The 15,601-nt window shown below is 44.1% G+C and overlaps 1 protein-coding gene across 1 annotated transcript; it reads right to left on the minus strand.

The window, feature by feature from the left end:
* Window positions 1-816: 816 nt before the first annotated feature.
* Window positions 817-14,969, minus strand: fbxo46 (F-box protein 46). Its single transcript, XM_074641313.1, has 3 exons — window positions 14,563-14,969; window positions 5,420-6,052; window positions 817-5,122 (listed from the first exon to the last, which is right to left on the minus strand). The coding sequence occupies exons 2-3, from the start codon at window positions 5,903-5,905 to the stop codon at window positions 3,305-3,307; spliced, it is 2,304 nt and encodes a 767-aa protein (XP_074497414.1). The 5' UTR covers window positions 5,906-6,052; window positions 14,563-14,969; the 3' UTR covers window positions 817-3,304.
* Between the last annotated feature and the right edge of the window lie 632 nt (window positions 14,970-15,601).

Here is a 15,601-nt window from a genome sequence, read left to right on the forward strand (position 1 = left end):
ATTTGAGTCAGGTTCAAAATTCTTGTTTCATTTTGTTGGCATATATTAGTCAAAGGTTTTACAAAGGGGATTTTGAATATTTCTTTTTATCACTTCATAAAAAGTAGATTTTTGCCATGTTTTTAGGAATAAAATTAATTTGCAAAAAAAATAAAGTTGCAATAAAACCGCATATCGCACTGTTGAGCCAATCATTATCACCGCAGGGGAAATTCCTTCACCGAGACAGCCCTACTAAATGCATTTATTTGATCTCATTTATAACGTATTTAACGTGTGTATGTTTTCAATAACATGCATAAAACTAAGTTGTGATTTATCAAACATATATCTCTTCAAAAAGGCTGGTTTACCTATTCAACATAATATAAGGTGATGTTCATTTACACACAAATTCACTCTTCTCATGATTTTTATTACACGGCTTTGTTGAATACTCAATTCTGATTGGTCAATCACAGCATTTTACAGTCGGTTATTTCTTTATAGCAGACTGTTGCTATGTATAACAGACCGTTGCTATGGGTGCTGTTTTGATGTTGGACTCTGGCGGATTGGTTTTGTGTCAAATTATTGATTTCTTAAGTAAGTAGCCGTGTAATAAGCGGGATAATGTACAGCTAGCGGGTCATTGTTGTAAAATAAACCCCAACAATGACCACAACAACAATGACCAGCTCACTATACATTATCTCTTACATATTTAAGGCCTATTGGGAATTGGGTTGCACTGATTTGTCATTTTTAAAAGTGGGGCCCCAGAAAAAACGTTAAGGAAGCACTGACCTATCAGACACCACACGAACCAGGTAGCGATTCAGATTTCCAGTTTTAATCATCACTTCTGTTTTTATTTAAGCAGATATTTCCCATTAGCATTGTACATGTCTGGAACCTACAGAGTTCTCCCATGAATACCCAACCATCTTCCCACCTCCATGCAGAGTTTCAGCATCATTCATCACATCAATGTCCAGTCTGTCAGCTTGCAGGGGTTGAAGGGGGAGTTCAACAGCGAGGGAGAGAGCGGGGGAGGAGGAGAGAGAGAGAGAAAGAGGGTTTTTCCAAGAATGAAGAGTCAGCCGTCACCAGGCACTGTTCATCTTACACTCCCACACTAAGAGTCATGGGTGGATCCAGTGGAGCTGGATGGAGTCCATCTAAAATGTAGCCGCCTACAGGGTCCTGTGCAACTCCCAATACTCTTGATCATCTGTGAGGTATCTGACGCCTCAATCTCCTGCAGGGTGGGTGGTAAGAGGTAAGGGGGTTTTAAGGCTGGAAGCTGGTGTAGAGAGTTTCTGCGGTCTGTGGTAGTTTGTTTCACCCGCTTCGAAGCATGAATGACGGCTTTGGCAAAACGCTGCCCTCTGCCGAATCGGAGGACGGAGGAGGGGGGGGAGGAAAGGAAGAGAGCTGGGAGGGTTAAAACAAAGATTTTAAAAATACATCTTTGCAGGTGGAGTAGGGCAACAGACTGATACAGGGAGAACACAGTCCTCAAGAATAAAAGCAAAATACAACAGCAAACATTCTCTTACACACACCCCAATAAAACAAAAAAACAAAGCAAGTCAATCAAACCATACAAAGTGACATCAGGCCTTTCCAAAGTGACATCAAGTTTCTCTTTTTAATCCCGTTCTGGTCTTAAATCAATAAAGTCCATCTCCCATAATTCTCTGTAAACCAGAAAGTACTCCTCTTTATGGCTGGTCAGCAAGGTTAGGGTCCACTCTGAAACAATGACGCAGACAGGTCTCTTAGTATGGAGAGACCGTGCCCGTCATTAACCAATGATATGGCTATTTCAGAACGTCAGTGACACAGGCAATGATTTCAGCAGCATTATCAGGGGACTAATCAACATAGTACAACGTTACAGCACATTCAGAGAGATAGAAACGCATGGCGCCGGACAGGTACAAATGGCATCTTGTACAACGGAAAATCAAGTTTGCTTTATACAATCACATTTCTATAGCGACGCTGGACATTCCACCACTGAAAAAACATCTCAGCTCATTCCTTGAAGCACCATTGTACAGCTATAATATGGAGGTTTGTGATACAACACAGAACAAGTATTGGGAACAGTAAGCAGGCTCTAGGGCAATACATTTCTATGCGTCACTTTATGAATGCTAATCTCAATCAAATACACTGCAAAAGTTTTCACATGAATTACCTAACAGCCGTGTGTGGAGTTAGACAGAAACCCGAATGAGTACGAGGCAGAAAGAGGGCTGACTGACAGCAGCAGGAGGGGACCCCAACCCTGGTATGCAAACTTTTATATAGGTGCCACTCTGGAGCACAGTGGGGAGGAGAAAGAGAGGGATTCTGGAGGGCTTGGAAAACAAAAAGGCAAGGAGAGTGACACACCTCTCTTCCTTCTTTACCTCTCAACTTCCCTCCACTGAGGGTACGAGAAAGGAGTGCTGGAGCAAAGAAAAACAAACAGTCCTGGAGTGCTGATTCCTCCTTGGCCCCATTCAGACCTGGTATTAACATGCGTCCTCAGTGATCGGAGCACAAGTGGACAGCTCTAAGTACAAGTGTGAATAATGCACTCAAGAGGCATTGAGATCTGATCTTTCAGACCGCATACAGAGGTGGTCTGGACCACATATGAATACACTCTTGTGGCGAGCGCTTGTCTGCCTGGCAGCATGGAAACGGCTTCTGTGCTCTACTGTATTCTGTCGGTACAACTGTATTTTATTAAAATATATCTTATCTACAGACCATCAGACTTGGCATGTGAAGTGCATTGTTATCATACTGTCTGAGATGTGTTGATATTTTTGTTCCGGTGCTTTGCACAGAGCTGACACCTGCCCGTCCACCCGCTCTCATCCCTGGCTCTCTGAAGCTCTGAACACCGTTGTTGTCATTCAAAGGCAGCGGTGCCGGCAGCGGGGAAATCCCCGGGGACCGCCAGTACAATAACCTTATATTTTCATGTTAATAAAATGTACCCGAATTTACGAACATGTAGGATATTACCACTGACATTCCTGTAATATTACGTCACAACGTCTGCTGTATTAGCCGTGTGTTTATACGTGTTTATTTGCATATAGAGTGGGGAAGTGAGATTGGGTCACAAGTTGTCACCGGAGACGCATTCTAATGTGAACAAACGTACTCAGAGCTGTCCACTTGTGTTTGGATCACTCAGGACGCATGTTACTGCCAGGTCTGAACAGGGTCCTTGTGTTCGTCCTCTGAACAGAGACGAGAGGGAGCAAGAAGGAGGTGAGCAGGAGGAGATGAGTGTGTGAGGTGTACTCTTCCCTCTCTACCTGGCCTCCTCCCTCCTGTCCTCCCTCTTGGCGCGAATGGGCTGCGAGCCATCAGCAGGCTGCTGGACCCAGTTGTTATCGTGAAGCCCAACGCGGCAGCCCGGCGTGTCCTTGTCTGTACGCCGGCAGCACATCCAGTAGGAGCGTCCATAAGGCAGGTCGTGGTGGTAAGGTTTGGGGTGCCAACGGCACAGGGAAACGTCCCCGCGCTCGTATTGCCGCTTACACTGCTTGCAGGGGTCGTCCCTGTAGAGAGGGTCTTGATTCCAGCGTGAATCTACAGCCCGCACCCCGTAAGTCTCAATCAACACCTTAAAGTAGTGGCAGGTGCATTTGAGGGCCGCCAGCGAGCGCGTCGGCAAGTAGCTGAAGATGTTGACCATGATGTGGTCGGGCAGCAGCAGCATGTACTGGCGCGGCTCGAGGAGGCGCTGGATCTGAAAGCGGATCTCCAGGAAGTCGTGGGACACGTGGCGGTAGAGGCGGCACAGCGAAGGGTCGGAGCAGTCCTCCCCAACGCTGGGAGAGTCTGGTCGAGTTGCCCGCTCCCCTGAGCCCACCGCCACCCCTGCCCCAGGGCCGTTGTTGTTGGCACAGTCCAAAGAGCAAATTCCTGACCCGCTGCCAATGCCCGTTCCTTTTACATCCTCCTCTGGGCCCCGGGGGGGCTGGAGGAAGAAGAGTTGTCCAGGAGGGGGGTCATCTGATGAAGGGTCACTGGAGCTGCCTACACCCCCGCTACCTCCCCCCCCACTGGGCATAGCGAAGCACACCGTCTCCTCCTGCACATTCTCTGTACTGTCCTTGCCAAAAAATACACATTGATCCACAGCACCTGTCACCACCACCTCCACATGGAAGCCAGTCACTCGTTCCCTCCCCACAGCCTTCTTCTCCTCCTGGGTCGGGTCGGGGCTGCCACAGGTCGGCCTGTCCGGGTGATGGAGGTCTCCATCTGGTTTGGGGGCAGCATTTGTGGCGGCAAGCAGCAGACTACTGGGGTCTCTGGACGAGGGGCTGACTAGCTGGTAGAGGTCGCAGGTGATTTTCTCTTTGGCCCTGGCCGCTGCCTGGTTACCCCCGCCGCCACAGCTCATAAACATACAGCGGGATCTGCCAGCTGGCTCCAGCTGAGACCGTGGATCCAGATTTGATACTCGGAAAGCTATTCTAACCTCACCATGACTGTGGCTGGGGGGCGGAGGAGGCGTTACAATGCCGGACTCCCCTCCTTTCCTTCGCTCTTTTTCTCGGTCGCGATTAGAAGGAGAGTCTGTTCCAGGACCAGCGCCCAGATTGAACTGATTCTCCTGGTTCTGGGACTCAAAGTGCGCTATGGCCTGGGCCACCCTCAGTGACTCCTGCTGCTCCTCCAGCTCCTGGTCTGTCTGGATGGGAGACGACGACAGCTCCTGGGCCTCTTTGGAGGGCTGGCCATTTGAACTGTCTGACACAAATACGATAGGAGTGGGGTCCGACACCGTGCCCCGGAGTAGAGTGTGCTGGTGCGGGGTAAGGCCCTCACTGTGAGTGGTGTTTGGGGACTCATCTTGATGTTGATTCCCATGAACAGCCACGATCCCCTGGAGGGCCATGGCAGTCCTCTGCTCAACCAAAGCGACCATCTCTGCCACAGACAGCAGGTCCGTCTCGTTCACTCCTCCTAGAGGAGGCTCATCAGAGCTAGGAGGTGCAAGCGAGGAGTCATGGCTGAGGTTTGGCTCTGAGGCTTGGGAGCGTGTCGGAGGGTCATAGGATGAGCATCGTCTTCGTCTTTTGGCTTTACTGCAGTCAGTTGCCCAGTTACCTTTAACCTGAGGAGAAGAAGAATAATTAATATATTTTTTTAAATAACTAAGGCTGTTAATCGATTAAAATATTTAATCGTGATTAAATCGCATGATTGTCCATAGTTAAATCATGATTCATAGCACATTTTTTATCTGTTAAAAATGTACCCTTAAGGCAGATTTGTCAAGTATTTAATACTCTTATCAACATGGAAGTGGGCAAATATGCTGCTTTATACAAATGTATGAATATCTTTATTATTGGAAATCAATAACCAACACAAAACAATGACAAACAGCAGATTTTGTTTTGTTCTTTACCTTCATGGCGCTGGGTCTGGGCTGGCCTGCTCCACTGAACTGGTGTGCAACAAAGAAGGCGATCTTCTCCTTGGTGTTGCCTGGCTTAATGACATACCAGGTGTCTAACAGCACGCGGCCATCTTCCATCTGGGACCCGGCAGAGGGCGGAGAGGGAGGGGCTGAAGAGGGCGGAGGGGCCTGGCTCGGTGTCAGGGAGCTGGGGACGAGCTCAGGTTCTGGTGGAGTGTTCTCTGAACCCGCATCCTCCTCTTCTCCGGTCTCCTCCTGCACGCCCACTATCATCCCTCCATCTTCGCTTCCATCCACGGTCCTTCTGGCACCTGGAGAGGGCTCAGCTTTGCAGAGGGAGGGGGACCCTGCCCCGCCACCGCCTCCGCCTCCACCACTGCCCCCCGAGCCTGGGCTCCTGGCTTTGTTCTGTGAGTAGGTGCCAAAGGGGCGGGGGCACCACAGGCGGATGTGGGAGAAGGTGTCTCGATCCATCAGGATGCGGACCACCGGGGCATATCGGCATCTATGCTGGCCAGCAAGCACCCAGAGCCAGAGCTCTCATTGTCGGCTCCCTCTCCCAGTGCCAACCTGATGGGCACTGTCTGTCACCAAGGTCACCGGCAACACTGGGCATACAACCTGCATCAACAGGAAAGAGATCAGAGGAAAGGGTGGGGTACGGGCGGGGAGGGAGGGATGAAAGAAAAGAGAGGACAATGGCACAGTGAAAATAGAGTTTGTATCTTTGGAGCAACAGTGCATGTAATCAATGACCAATTGAGGCTGTATTGAGTAGTTGCCTCGAGGTACAATCAGAGAGGGTGTCAGCATTGTACACCAGCAGCCCAGCCACTAGACTGGACAGAACAGAAGAACCATCCTCATACTGTACTACTAACTGAACTAATCACAACTGGCCTGCCTCCTACTTTGGCCAAACTCAATTAACGATTACATTTGCTAAAGCGCGCTACGATCATCTCCCCGCGTTGGAGCCTCTAAAATCAAATTAAAGGGATTCCATTTCAGGTTTGGTGTCTGCAGACTGCAGATGAAAGGGAGGAAAGATGGAGCACAAAAGCTCCAAATGGACTCCCTCTCTCCCTATGCTCCTCTCCTGCATCTCCGTGCTTCAAAGAGGACTTGCTTAATAGGAGGCAACACAGGGAGGAGCATGCAGGCATATGCTGGACCTATTTTTAGCCAACAGCAGGAGGGGGTGGGTAGTAGTGAAACTGCTGTAGCTGTCCTGCCTGTCCTCACCCTGCCAAGGAGCCTATGCTACAGGCTGGGGGGGAAAGGCTTTAGTCCAACCAGCGTGCTTGTGCAGCTATGCCAGCTGCAGGCGCTGCCAGGAACGTGCCGGTGTACTTAAGGAGAGGAACAAGTGGCAGTGGAGCTGCGCGTTTGGCCTCCTCTCTGCATCCCAGAACAGCTTGAACCTACAGTATGCCTCATCTGTCAGTCCTGAGCGGCCTCCTTTAACGTTACCCTTTACATGTTAGCCTACATGTTTAAAAGCACAGGTTTAAACTGGACAGGACGTTTTTTTTTCATATCAACAACTCTTAAAAGGACCAGTGTGTAACTATTAGGGGGATCTATTGGCAGAAATATAATATAATATTAATAAGTGTTTTCTTCAGTGTATAATCACCTGATAATAAGAATCGTTGTGTTTTTGTTATCAAGCTGTTAATATCTACATGCAGAGTCGGTCCTCTTCACGGAGCCTCTCGCCATGTTTCTACAGTAGCCCAGGACGGACAAATTAACTCTGCTAACTTTTCCTGCTTGGGCTGGAGTCGATAACTTTACTCGCTCCCACCGCCGCTGCTCTCTCTCTCTCTCTCGCTCTCTCTCTCTGTCTGTCTCGCTTGCTTCACCACTCACTTACCAAGTACACTTTGGCTTTGCTCCAAATGACCTACACTACTCTTATAACAGCTGGCTCTAGGGAGGGTCATTCGCGCTTGCACGTCAGCCATTGTAGCTCTAAAACATGCCTGACACGCGGGAGAGGCTTCAGTTGCTTGCAGTCTCCTCACCTCACTGCTAGATACCACCAGATCCTACACACTGCTCCTTTAACTGTATTATACTGTAGTTAATGGTCCAAAAAGACACACAACTGACTATACTAATACTAAAATAGCATAATATGAATGATGAGATAATTGAAATACCCTCCCTCACCAGTTAATATACAACATCCTGATTGATTATACCAAGTACAACCACATACATGCATACACCACCAGGATTGACTCGTCACTCAGTTCAATATAAATTATGTTCAATTCTCCCGGTGGCATCATACAGTTTCGTGACAAGCACGACATCCAGAGGAAACAGATCATGTGATAAAGGTTAGATTAGTATTGATTTGAATTTATTTAACCCTATATTGACCAAACTAGGCCAAATAGTATCGACGCACAACAAAAAGAATGCATCACGGTTCAACCTATCCTTTACTTTCACTATAAATGACAACAAACTATTCAGCCCCATCTGTCTTTCTGTTGTGTCACTCTTCACCTCTTACAGGTTCAGACATGCAGTCAGCTCCAGTGAGAATCTCATAAAACAAGCATCTCCATGTCTGGTACATCTTAAGGTGTGGCAGCCACTTGACAAAAGTTGTCTGCATTGTTGGCAGGTAACCAAATATTAGGATTGGCTCAGCTTGATGTATACTATGTACAACAAAATAGAAATAGCCTAAGTCTACATCCACACTAATGTTTTCTCTTTAAAATGAATAACTTGTGCTACGTTCATGCCTAGCGTCCACACTACTGCTGACCCTGTTTTAGCTTAAAAAACCCGTGGTTTTAGTCTGGACAGTCAGAAACAGAGACCTTCAAAAACGATGACAGACATCTACGTTTGCTTCTTGACTGGATATTATCAGTCATGACATGTCCTTCCCTGATTCATCACTCCCCATCACGTGAACCTTTTTCCAGAAGAAAACAAACGACATCTGTTGTGTTTTCCACCGTGTTGAACGCCTTATACTCGTGTGTTACTTGCAGTAACAGCTCCACCTCGTCGTCGGTCCAAGCAAAGAAATCTGGTCTTACTTTTCACCATTGCCGTTCTTCCTTTGTAGTATTTTCTGCAACTGAACAACCGACCACCCTGCTTCTGGTTTACACCGGCACGCGCATGCCCAGTGTACGTGAATGGTCATGTGATATGCGTTTTCAGGTGTGGCAATATGGACCGAGATTAATTCTGAAACAGCCCTAAAATGCTCGTCTGGACAGAGATCATGTTCATTTTAAAACGAAAACGTATTAGTGTGGATGTAGCCTAAAATAAATACTTGTACTGTTACAAACATTCCCAGGTGGAGTAATGCCACAGGGTGTGTTTTAGTGGACAATAAAAGCTGATATTGCAGCACTCGAAAATCCCCACAGTCAGTTCTCTTCAGACAATCTTGTTGCGTAACACAAATTTAAGAGCTTAAAAGGTTGATATATATTTGTTTAAGACTCTTTTGACGACACAGTAGCCTGCTCTCCGTTTTAGCCGCCCGACTCCTTCAATCCACGGGCTTTAATACAGGTCATTGTTGTGCTTCACACTGACTGGGTGGTGCTTTGTACATTTGGACTAATGGAAAGGCTCAGAGAGGTGCAAAAAGCAAACACCGCCCACACAGTGTGGTGAACCAATTCAAATGCTTACTCTATAATCACACAGCAACAACTCGGCTAAGAGCAGGCAGATTATACTGTTGTGGGAAAAAAACGCCGTTTTTTTTACTGCCCTTTCCCTCCGTGTCCCCTTGACTCTCTCTCTCTCTCTCTCTCTCTTTAACCACTTTTATTCTCTACCTCCTTTCCATCCTGTCCTCTCTTCCCCTCCCTCTCACTGCATCATGCTATCCATCGCTCATAACAGATTGGATGGTATTATAAGAGGGGCCAGAAGAGAGATGCTCTGCCCACTGCAGTGCTTCAGCACAAAGTCACACACTGAACACCAGCAGCCACCACAACAAACTACAGACATGAATTATTAGCTCGCATTTTCCTGTGAGTTTAGGATGTCCACACACTAGAGCAGCTACATCTGAAAACGATGTTTACATCTAAATATGACTTGTGTATTCTATAGTGAAACTCAAAAAAATGTGAATAAAACCTTCCTCCTCCTCTGTGGGTTAGCAAGCAACAAACTGTGCAGTGCAGCCAACATTTGGCAAGGAGTAGGACACCGACAGCCAGGCTACTCAGCAGGTTAAAACTCTCAGTCTGTCAACTCCTGCTCTCTATGATCATTTGTGTTTCAATACAGCCTAACACACTATTTAACTGTTGTCATTGCGTCATTTTTTGTTTCTGTTGTCAGATGATTGTGATTCAAAACACCATGATAACCTCCATAATAACCAAGGTGAACAGCAAAGTCATTGAGACCATCAAATCACTGTTTAACGCTTGAGACGTCATCTGACAACATAAACACATATAAAGATCAATGGCAACACTTCTATCTAGAGCTGCAACGATTAATCGATTCGTTTTCAACCATTAAATTAATTACCAGCTATTTTAATTTTAATGTATTTGCACGATAAACACATCGCGAGGGATTTCTTGAGGAAGTTGAAAGAAAGTATTCGTAGAAAACTGCACTTTAAAATGTAGCCATCATTCTTTTTTTATTGGTGCCTTTTGTGTTCAGTTCAATGTTGAATTTGTTCAATAAAAGACATTAATTAATGATTATATCCCTCAAGCAATTTGTGCATTTTAGCAGAATACTGAAAGCAGCAGAAAGACAGAACTGAGTGCACTTTAATATCTGTTTATTTATCGCAAATATTATCGTTATCGCGATATTCAACAAAGTAATCACATAGTTTCTTCATATCGTGCAGCCCTCATTTTAAGTAGTAATTTTTTTAAGACAAAAAAGTCAATTTTGATGCAGCTTGTTAAATGTGAATATTTTCTGGTTTCTTTACTTCTCTATGACAGTAAACTGAATATCTTTGAGTTGTGGACAAAACAAGACATATGAGGACGTCATCTTGGGCTTTTATAGACCAAACAACTAATCGATTAATCGACAGATTAATTGACAATGAAAATAATCGTTAGAAGTAGCCCTTCTTCTATCGTGTGATCAGCGTAACTGGTAACTAACATGAACGATCACAGAGATTCGATGACAACATCTTGAAATGACTGCTTCATTGACAGCACCATAGCTTTTCTGTGCAGGGATGTATCGTCGTTTTGCTATCACACTGCTCTTCAAAATACGCTTCAAGTCAATACAAACCATGCCAATGATTAATCCTAGATCAGACAGCTGCTGTAAATGAGAAACTTGCTGGTCAAAAAAAAAACAGGAAAACTGAATAGATACTAAGAAATTAAAATGCCTTTAAAAGGGTGTCTTTGTGAAAGTATGTCCCATCCGGTATCTCACATCCAGGTACAGTTAGATTCAGTTTTCAGTACTCCATATTACTCCCCCAACAGTCGGTTTAAGTTAGTACTGAGCTACTTTTTTTCCTCTTAATTTGAAAGAGTTCTTGCAAATGAAGGCTTGGGTTTGGTTTTAAGCTTTCTGCATCAACCTAATCCTTCAAATCCCATCCAAGCACGGTGGCAGCCAGCGACACACCACAGCAACACTACAGAGCCGGGGAGTCGGGGAGTAAACTGCATCGTTAGGTACCCAAGCTGTCTGACAAATGAACTGCCACAAGAGAAAGATGATTTTTCTGTATGTATTACTTAACACTTAACCATTCCCACACATACAGAACTATGCGGCTCTAAATGTAGGCAGCAGTTAGGACATGTAGATCACACTAGCTACTGTACCACGGTATGCACGCATGGTGCTTCTAAGCTTTTATGCTGAAAAGGTCAAATCATACAGATTTTTCTGTCTGTTAACCAGACACAGCAGTTCTGCTATTGACCTGCATACATGTACATTATGTCAATAATACAGAAGAGTACATCATTCCTCCTCTGTAGGGAAGATTACGTCTTTCTAACATTGTGAAAAAGGTCTAGATACACAAATTACTCACTATTCTGTCAGTGAAATGCTTGTGGATTACAGCTGCAGACAAAAGTGTGGAAATCCACACAATACTCACTACAATACAAACTAAAATACTCTACATACTACTACACAGCTGCACAAATCACATACAATAATGTTAACAAGGTACTGACCTGTTCACAAATTAATATCCTGCTGTTTGCATAGTAGTGCTGCACGATATGAGGAAACTATGCGATTACTTTGTTGAATATCGCAATAACGATATTACTTGCAATAAATAAACAGATATTAAAGTGCACTCAGTTCTGTCTTTCTGCTGCTTTCAGTATTCTGCTAAAATGCAACAAATTGCTTGTTGAAAATAAAAAAATTAAAGGATATCATTAATTAAAGTCTTTTATTGAACAAATTGAACTGAACACAAAAAGGCACCAATAAAACAAGAATGGTAGTTACATTTTAAAGTGCTGTTTTCTACTAATACTTTCCTCAAGAAATCCCTTAGTGCAATATTGCAGTCTTTAGCAATGTGTTTATCGCGCAAATTGACATTGCGATGACGAAAAAAAACAATATATTGTGCAGCACTATTGCATAGTGAGAGATTGACAGGTTTGTCCTATTACATTAAAACTCAATTTCTGGTGGACTGGGTGATTTCCCTACACAAATCAAGAGCAGTTTGGCATGCACTCTCACCAGGATGATGGTTTCACTATGGTAGAGAACACAGTGTACCACATCCCTAATAAATGCTAATTTAAGATTTAACAAGTAACAAAAGGAGCACCAATTTCAAAGCTTGTGACTTGTTGTTTTCCCTTTAACCTATCAGCTCACCAACTCCTGCAGAAAAGTCAGTGTTGTGTTATGTTATCAGGCTATGTCACTCATACTCAGCCCCCTCATACTATGCTCCAGCTCTCCTGCACTCCCTTTTCACAGCATTTCAACCACACGGCCAAAAGCTGACGAATGATAACACAGACTCATGCCAAAAAGTCTTAGCTCAATCTCCCTCTCTGCATGTGAAGACAATGCAACAGCAGCAGACGCCAGCAGGCCGGCTTTGCTGCAAACTGTCAACAGAACAATAGAGCGGAGTGCATCGGTCCAGTCTTCTGGGGGACATTATTACATTGAGGAGGGGTGGGGGACACCTAGGAAGAGTGTCTGTCTGCATGTTTGTCCTGCAACATGGTCACAAGTTAGACTTTGATGCAAGCTTTGATACCCCAATCACAACTGTGTCAACACAGGGTATTATCCTATTTGAACATCTGATCGGCGCAGCATTGTCTAACAATATCACAGACAGTCAGTACTCTATGTGGAAGTACGAACAAAACTGATTATTTTAATTTTACAGCAATGACAACATGAGATCTTATGCTGCTGTCCCAAAGACAGATTCACTTATCTTATCCATTTGGACATATCTCCTTACAGAAACTATCCTTAAGTTGTGCCAATGCGTCAATGAGTTTATTAGCATATTATGCTTGATCAAAACACTCAATATTATGATATGCATTTGTAGTCCTTACTGTGATCAACATGTCCTAAATCGAAAAAGAAAGGCCTGCAGGTTACTTGACGATTACTTGTCCTGGTTCTGCTTTAGATAACCTTATAAACCAACAAAACTGATTATTTTAATTTCATAGCAATAACAACAGGAGATCTTATGCTGCTGTCCCAAAGACAGATTCACTTATCTTATCCATTTGGACATATCTCCTCACAGAAACTAACCATTAAGTTGTGCCAATGCGTCAATGAGTTTATATGCATATTATGCATTATCAAAACACTCAATATTATGATATGCATCACTGAAGATGTAGTCCTTAGTGTGATTAAAATGTCCTAAATCAGAAAAAAGAAAGGCCTGCAGGTTACTTGATCATTACTTTTCCTGGTTCTGCTTTAGATAACCTTATAACCCTACAAAACTTGGCTGAAATGCAGTTTATCCAGTGACAACCAACAAGTGTAATGTCACAAACACAAACAACAATAACAGCAACAATACTCATCCGATTGTTTATTTTAATTTTATAGCAATGACAACATGAGATCTTATGCTGCTCTCCCCAAAACAGATCCACTCTAGACTTGTTTATCTTATCCATTTGGACATATCTCCTTACAGAAACTAACCTTAAAGTTGTGCCAATGCGTCAATGAGTTTATATGCATATTATGCATGATCAAAAACACTCAATATTATGATATGAGTCACTAAACATGTAGATTAAAATGTCCTAAATCGAAAAAGAAAGGCCTGCAGGTTGCTTGATCATTACTTTTCCTGGTTCTGCTTTAGATAACCTTATAACCCAACAAAACTGGCTGAAATTAATCCAGTTTATCCAGTGACAACCAACAAGTGTAATGTCACAAACACCAACAACAATACTCATCTGATTGTTTATTTTAATTTCATAGCAATAACAACATGAGATCTTATGCTGCTGTCCCAAAAACAGATTCACTGAAGACTTGTTTATCTTATCCATTTGGACATATCTCCTCACAGAAACTAACCATTAAGTTGTGCTAATGCGTCAATGAGTTTATATGCATATTATGCATGATGAAAAACACTCAATATGTCACTAAATATGTAGATTAAAATGTCCTAAATCGAAAAAGAAAGGCCTGCAGGTTACTTGATCATTACTTTTCCTGGTTCTGCTTCAGATAACCTTATAACCCTACAAAACTGGCTGAAATTAATGCAGTGACAACCAACAAGTGTAATGTCACAAACACCAAAAACACAACAGCAACAATACTCCCCTCAATATTCATTTTAATAACAGTAAATCACCTTTAAAACGTCTTCTAGCTTCTTACCCAACTAGCAAACAGTTAGCTAGCTTGGTCCAATGTTTAAGTAATATCCAGTTTATTAATATTTAACATCAACTACACCCGAATCAACTAGTAACTTTAATAGTTTATTAACTATGTATTGTGCACAGTAAATATCAGTTAGCTAGAAAGCTAACTGGATAGCACAACTTACCTGCATAACAACATGACAGCTAGCAGGCTAACAGGACTGAAAGGTTATTTAGTGTCTTGCTCACCTTTAGCAGCAAAGACAACCTTCTTCACCAGCAAACAAGTCGATGACACGTCTTTTCCTGGTTGTATTCTCCTCTAACAGAACCAGTTTGTCTGGTGAAATGCAGGTGACACGAGTTAACTATCCGTGTCCACGTCGCTAGCAGCTAACGCTAGCAGCTAGCAGCTAACGTCGACATCAGCCAGCAGCTCGTCTCTGTGATCGACCTCCTGGTTCTGCTGGTTCTGCTGCTACAGAGGCTTTGTGTGGCTGTCAGCTCTCTGGACAGAGTCTAGCGGACTCTACGCCTTGTTAGGACTCTCCCCACTATCTATTTAGAAGTGACACTAGAAGCTTTCACGGTATGTGTTCTCGGGGATACCAAAATAATCAGTGTCAGAGCGGCAGAGAGAGAGAAGAGGAGAGAAGAGGAGAGAAGAGAAGAGGAGAGGAGAGGAAGGCCATCTTGTTGACAAGCAGCTGCATAAGAACCGCAGCCAATAGCGAGGCAGAGACGGTGGTATGCCCAAATATGGAGTCTGCTCAGCACCCTCCCTCTGCTGCCCAACTGCTACGCGCGCACACACACACACACACACACACACACACACACACACACACACACACACACACACACACACACACACACACACACACACACACACACATACACGTGCACACGCACATACACACGCACACACACACAGGCACACAGGCTCACACTCACACACACTCACAAACACACACACACACACACACACACACACACACACACACACACACTACACTAACATCACAGCATCAGGAGGTCACTGTGTCAGACAGGTGGGAAAATCCATATACACCTGTAAGGGACATTTATAGCCACTCGTAGTACTCTAATAGTATGCACAACATGTTCACTGAGTGACTTCATACACTAGGCCAGGGGTCAGCAACCTTTACTATTAAATGAGCCAGTATAAGCAAAACAAATCTGTCTGGAGCCGCAAAATATTGAGCATTGTGATGAAGGTAACACAGTTTATAGTCTAAGTATATAGCATATAAGTCTAATGCAG

The sequence above is a fragment of the Sebastes fasciatus genome, chromosome 7, assembly GCF_043250625.1.
Source record: "Sebastes fasciatus isolate fSebFas1 chromosome 7, fSebFas1.pri, whole genome shotgun sequence".
Lineage (NCBI taxonomy): Eukaryota > Metazoa > Chordata > Actinopteri > Perciformes > Sebastidae > Sebastes > Sebastes fasciatus.

Excerpts from the sequence above, each read along its gene's own strand:
- fbxo46 (XM_074641313.1), bottom strand. The coding sequence starts at position 5,905 with ATGGATCGAGACACCTTCTCCCACATCCGCCTGTGGTGCCCCCGCCCC. Across the intron at positions 5,123-5,419 it reads CCAGACCCAGCGCCATGAAG|GTTAAAGGTAACTGGGCAAC; the intron begins GTAAAGAACAAA and ends TCTTCTCCTCAG.